At 50.8% G+C, this 6,250-nt stretch overlaps 1 protein-coding gene across 1 annotated transcript in view; it reads left to right on the top strand.

The window, feature by feature from the left end:
• LOC106813584 (transcription factor AP-2-beta-like) overlaps nt 1-6,250 on the top strand; it is a gene marked incomplete at its 3' end in the record, with an annotated part of 25,656 nt that overhangs the window by 1,529 nt on the left and 17,877 nt on the right. Inside the window, exons 2-3 of the mRNA XM_014817761.1 lie at nt 74-125; nt 3,734-3,763. Of these exons, the coding sequence (XP_014673247.1) occupies nt 74-125; nt 3,734-3,763 (82 nt within the window). The remainder of the gene's footprint in view (nt 1-73; nt 126-3,733; nt 3,764-6,250) is intronic.

Raw genomic sequence — 6,250 nt, forward strand, 5'->3', positions numbered from 1 at the left:
GGATAGCACAAGTCTAGCTTTACAGAGAAGCAAACCGATGTGGCAACACTCGCACATTGCTCTTTCGTCCAAGGAAAGTGTACCGCGATAAGCTGGGAAAGAGAAACATGAAGCAGTTTTGCAGCGTAATGCAACCCATCTGATGCACAGCAAGGGCGTTGATAACTAATACGCTAATAATTGATATTGTAGGTATTATTAATAAATCATTTATTAGATTACCTAGCCTATTTTAGTTTGATGATGACGCAGGCGGTTGAAGTGCCTGTGTGCGCAATACTATTCAGCACAGATTTCAGCTAAACACACAGACTCTGAATAGCCAGGAGAAGCTACGGTAGGCAGGAGCAGGTGAAGCTACGGTCAGTTCTATGCAAAATTTTCTATGAATACGGTGTTTATTTCGTATAATGAGAATCGACAACCGGTTTAATAATCATGTGATTGTTATCAAATGCACTGAATCAGCGTGGGCAATAACCTAACGCATGCCTCCAATCACCTATTCTCTCCCTTCAAGTCCGGCCAACGTCTCTCTAGTCTCGTTAGACCCCGAAATTCGGATATTTATTGAGTTTATTATATATGAATGATCACGCTTCATGTTTGTCATCTTGCTCAGGCTCATAGTATTATATTTAATCTGTTGGCTATTAAATAACTTAAGCGCAAGCCAGCACACAGTGATCACTGAACGTTGACAACGACCGCGAGTCTGTTTCCAGCGTGCATGTTACCGCCGTGCTTACTCGACATGGCACGCATGTCCCGGACTGCTTCCCTCCCGGACCCATCTGTGTCTTGAACGCGTCCTCAGCACAAGCCTTAATGCGTGGTGTGTGTGTGTGCGTGCGTGCGTGCTTTGCGTGCGCTAACGTGCGTTGCGTGGGGTGTGGTAGTGTGTGTGCGTGCTGTGCGGTGGCGTGCTTTGTGTTGTGCTGTATGTGTGTGTGAATGTGCGTGATGATGTGTGTGTGTGTGTGTGCTGTGTGTGTGATGTGGTGTGGTGTATGTGAGTGCGTGTGCGTGTGTGGGTGCGTGCGTAGTGGCGTATCTGTCGTGACCGAGTGCGCGTTCTCCGTCTTCCGAAAACCGGAAAAACACACAAAAGGTGATCTTCGCGCGCAATATATGTAACCAATCCGAGGGGACGTAAAAAAGTGTGAGATAATTTCCTTTTCATACAAGGAGACCAACCGTCCCACACCCACCCTGACAGTTGCGTTTGTGTGACGGCAGACCGTGCGCGCAGTACGTAAGCAGGGCTGCCTACCGATGCCGCGGCTTAGTAGAGAGACCAGAGAGAGAGAGAAGGAGAGAGAGACGAGAGAAGGAGATGAGAGAAGAGTTCGAACGCAGCGAGAGCGAGAGAGAGAGAACGAGAGGAGAGAGCAGCAGGCGAGCAGCAGCAGCAGTAACAGCAGCAGCAAATCAGCAGGTAGCAGCATAGCAGTAGGCAGGTATAGCTGCAAGCAGCAGCATTGAGTATAGGCACTGGTAATGAGCAGCAGTGAGCAGGCAGTAGGCCAGCAGCCAGGGAGCGAGATAAGCGCAGCAGCAGGTAAGGCATTTAGGTATAAGTTACTGTGTAATTTTGTAACGATTATTATTAATGTGATTGTTGTACACGTATTTGTAATAGAGTGTTGTTGTGTTGTTGTTGTTGTTGTTGTTGTTGTATTAGTAGTAGTAGTAGTATAGTAGTAAGTACGTAGTGAGTAAGTAGATAGTATGTAGCAGGTAGTAGTAGTAGTAGCATCAGCCTCATCAGCAGCAGAAAAAACGCTCGCATAAAACGCGCCGGGAGTCGCCCCCTGAAATGATAAGCGCACGAAAAATCGCAGCGTCTGCGCGACATGCATTCCTGCTTCACTTAATTAGCTCCAACCAGCTGTCAATCAGGTCGACTCGTCACGCCAGCAGACCACCGCGGCGAGTTGCGCAGGGGGCCGTGGCCCCCCGCGGATCAAAAGCCGCCGCCGCGGGTGCCTCGCTTCTCCACTGTGCTCGCTGGATGCGTGGCGCAGGCATGCTGCTTAATGGACGACTAGTCTTCGACAATAAGCAATTGAAACACACAGGTTTTATCCGCTGGATGCCTCAAGGCCATTTACGGGGGCGCTGAGGGGTGTGGGGGCGATTAACTGGGGGCCGATATAGGCAGGAGAGCAAGAGTACACGGTAGTGGTTGGAAGCATGCAAGCAGTACCTTCCATGAGTGTGCGCTGACGGCGCAATCTACACGCCTTCGCTAGTGTCGACCTCGGCAGCGAGAGGCAGGAGATGACGAGCACGAGCACCAGCGCTCTCGTCTCATCTTGCAGTTTAACTGTTTTATGTCATAGCGTCGCGGAACGACAAGTGTGCCAAAGGTGGGTTCACCACGGCTAAACACGGTAGGAAAACCGCATAGGGAGTGAAAAGAAGGAAGATGTAACAGAGAGGAGGTAGAACGTGAAGAAGAGGAAGAACGTGTATAAAGACGAAGAAGAAGAAAGATAGAGTAACGAAGAGATAAGGAGGCGGACGCGAAAAGGAGGAAAATGAAGGAGGAGAAGACGGAAAAGGAGAGAAGGACAAGAAGAGGAGGAGAAGGACAAGAAGGAAGATAAGAAGGTGATACGCGCAATGGGGACGGGTGTGTGCGAGCAGCTGATGCGATGGTCGCGCAGCAAGTTTAAAGGACGCAGCCAATCTGTCTGGTGCGCGCAGGGTCACGCCTCGCTATCTCTCTCGTCTCGCGCGCGCAACGCACAACACGCGCCACCACTCGAGGCCGCAGCATAGCCGAAAGGCGTCGCAGCAGTCGACACCTGTGACCTGCACGTCAGGCCCGCCTGTGAGAACAGCACGGTACGTCGTCGCAACATGCGCGCGTGCTCGCCTAGAGCCGAGTTTCAAGCTCGAATTTCTTCGCCAATATCGACACGGAAAGTGGAGAGATTCTGGCGACGCCCGGAGACGCGATTAGTGAGAGAGGGGAGAGAGATAGATAGATAGATAAATAGAAGATAGAGAGGAGAGAGAGAGAGAGAGGAGAGAAGAGAGAGAACCAGAAGGAGCAAGCCGAAAGAGGCGAGAGAGAAGAGAAGATAGATCTAGCGAGAAAGAGAGAGAGGAAGGAGAGATAGATAGATAGATAGAGAGAGAGAGAGAGAGAAAGAGAGAGAGAGAGAGAGAGAAGAGAGGAATAGCGAAGGAGAATAGGAGAGAGTGAAGAGAGATAAAGGGAAAGACTTGAGAGAGAGAAACGAGAGAGAGAAATGCCGAGACAAGACCAAATAGAGAAGTAGAGAGACGACAGAGAAGAGGCGCGCGTACGCACCGCACTTTCTGCGGCCGCCGCTAATTGACGCGGGCTTGATTTCACCGCACGTCGATATACACACACGCCGTCGCTGCAGCGAACTCCTATCGTCGCTCGCGTGCCAGCCCGCCGCGGGGCGTGTTTCAGCCCGCCTGCCTGCCTGCCAGCGCGGCCGCTATAGACGGTGTGTGATATATTGCCAAACGGACAATCTGCGGGGTCTTCGCGCGCCCTATCTGAACGAGCACGGCGCAATACGAAGCGCGCGCAGCGTCATGACTCAGGCTGACACCTTCTTCGTCACTGCGCGGACCGCACGCGGACGCGTTGGAAGAGCAAGCGAAAACGTCGCGAGGCGAATACAGACAAAGGAGCAGACTTTCGCCGCCAGTCTAAACGTGGCATGCGCCGTCGGCATTTGAGCAGCATCGGCGACTCCTGAGGTGCGCCATCTATGTAAAGGGCAACAAAACCTTCTATAACTTGCCTGCTTCTTGAGGTTTTGCCGGCTGGTTTTGCGCGTTAAGAGATTTTTAGCGTACGGTTGCGTTGATGGTCGCGCTGGGCGGCGCGATGGAGAGCGAGAGCAGAGAGAGAGAGAGAGAGAGAGAGAGAGAGAGAGAGAGAGATTGTCGAGTGTTTGTTTGTTTGTCCATTAATGAGCGTTTGTTTGTTTGTTTGTTTGTCCATTAATGAACGTTTGTTTGTTTGTTTGTTTTGTGCATTATGTGTGTTTGTTTGTTTGTTTGTTTGTTTTGTGCATTATGTGTGTTTGTTTGTTTGTTTGTTTGTTTATGCATTAATGTTTGTTTGTTTGTTTGTGCATTAGTGTTTGTTTGTTTGTTTATGCATTAGTGTTTGTTTGTTTGTTTGTGCGTTCGTGTTTGTATGTTGCGGGCTCGCGTGGTATGTTGCTGCCGTTGCTCTTGCTCTTGTTGATGTCGATGAAGCCAACGACCAAGATTGGGCATGCGACGACGATGATGATGATGATGACGATGACGATGATGATGATGATGACGATGGTGGTGATGATGGCGACTGTAATGCTTCTGCTACTGCTACGCTGACGATGTTGATAATTACGTTGATAAAGGGATGGCCGTGACGACGATGATGATAATGATGTTGTTGTTGTTGTTGATGATGATGATGATGTTGCTGCTGCTGATGATGATGATGACGATGACAATGAGACGATCCTGATGGCTATGCTTGCGTATCTATTTACATTTTCGAGTTCCGTGATTCTGTGAGACTTTATTAAGCTCGTCGATCGCACGTTGCTCTTGCATTAACTGGTACCACATCTGCGCGCATATTAACTAGGGCTCAGGGACTCCAACCTCGGCCTCCAGCGCTCGCGTACCAACATCTATTGCGCCCTCCCCTCATTCACGACAAGGCGGTTCGTGTGTACGAGGCGGCGATTTTAAGTGCATGCGCGAATAAATGATGCACGCACTAAACCAGGGAGTTGGAGTTTTAACGGTCGCTTTTCGCGTTAAATGCTCGCCGCGATTGTCGCTAACTTTATTGCTGCGGTTCGTGGGTAGAGAGTGGTTGCACGGCCGTGCTGCAGCAAGATGAACGATGTGAGCGAGAGCGCGGTACGCGGGTCGGCGTCCGCGACAGCGTTTACAACGATTACAGGTTTGGCGCACATAAAATCTATTCGCGGGCGCAGGTTTGCTGCGTATAAAGCAGCGTGTCGCTGCCTCGTGATAGCGCGACACCACACGCTGCAGTGTACGCGACACGTATGCACTCGCAGTACAGCGGCGCGGCGAATACACGCGCACGCACGCACGCACGCACGCATGCACACACAGACACACATACACATACACGCAACCGCGCGCGCACGCACACACATACACATACACACGCAACCGCGCGCGCGCACGCACACACATACACACACACGCAACCGCGCGCGCACGCACACACATACACACACACGCAACCGCGAGCGCACGCAGGCAGCACAATACACACAGCGCGCCGCACCAAGCCGCAGCGCGCGACAGCACACAACATACACACACACGCAACCGCGCGCGCGCACGCAACACACATACACATACCACACACACTGCAGACCGCGCGCGCCACAGACACACAGTCACAAGAGCACACACAGACACGCAAACCGGCGGGCCGCACCGCGAATAGCGAATGCGCACACGCATAACATCAACGACCAGGTAACATAGACTACTCGAACAGACAGGCCCCGCGTAATGTTCATGTCTGCAAGCACGCTGGCTACCACTACGCTGCATGTGCGCCACGAAACAGACGCAATAACGAACGCTCAGGACTGTCTCTAGATATACGCTGATAGACAGAGAGAGAAGAGAGAGAGAGAGAGACGAGAAGAGAGGAGAGAGAGAGAGAGAGAGAGCAGGAGAGAGAGAATAGAGAGAGAGAGAGACAGGGCCAGAAGAGAGGACGAGAGAGAGAGAGAGAGCAGAGAGAGAGAGAGAGAGGGAGAGAGAGGAGAGAGAGCGACAGATCCCTACATAAAGAAGATACGTGTAAATAGTAGTGACACAAGGCTCCAATGTGATGCACTCACACTAACACAACTACAATCCGTGTTGTGTAGAATAGTAGTGTGCACCGCGAATGCACGATTTTACAAACAATGGAGGTAAAATCCAGCCACTAATCAAGCATAGAGAGCAAACACAGAATTTCAATTTGAACTCGCTTTCATGCTAGATAGATAAGGCTATATATATAATATATATATCATATATAATATATAAGTATGTTAGTGTGTGTGTGTGTGGTGTGTGTGTGTTGTGTGTGTGTGTGTGTGTGGTGCTGTGTGTGTGTGGTGTTGTGTGTGTGTGTGGTGTTGGTATTGGATGTGTCGCGGGCAGCGTATGCTGTGTTGTGTGTGTGTGTGTGTGGTTGTGTCGTTGTGTGTGGTGT

The sequence above is a fragment of the Priapulus caudatus genome, unplaced genomic scaffold (assembly GCF_000485595.1).
Source record: "Priapulus caudatus unplaced genomic scaffold, Priapulus_caudatus-5.0.1 Scaffold795, whole genome shotgun sequence".
Taxonomy (NCBI): Eukaryota; Metazoa; Priapulida; class Priapulimorpha; order Priapulimorphida; family Priapulidae; genus Priapulus; species Priapulus caudatus.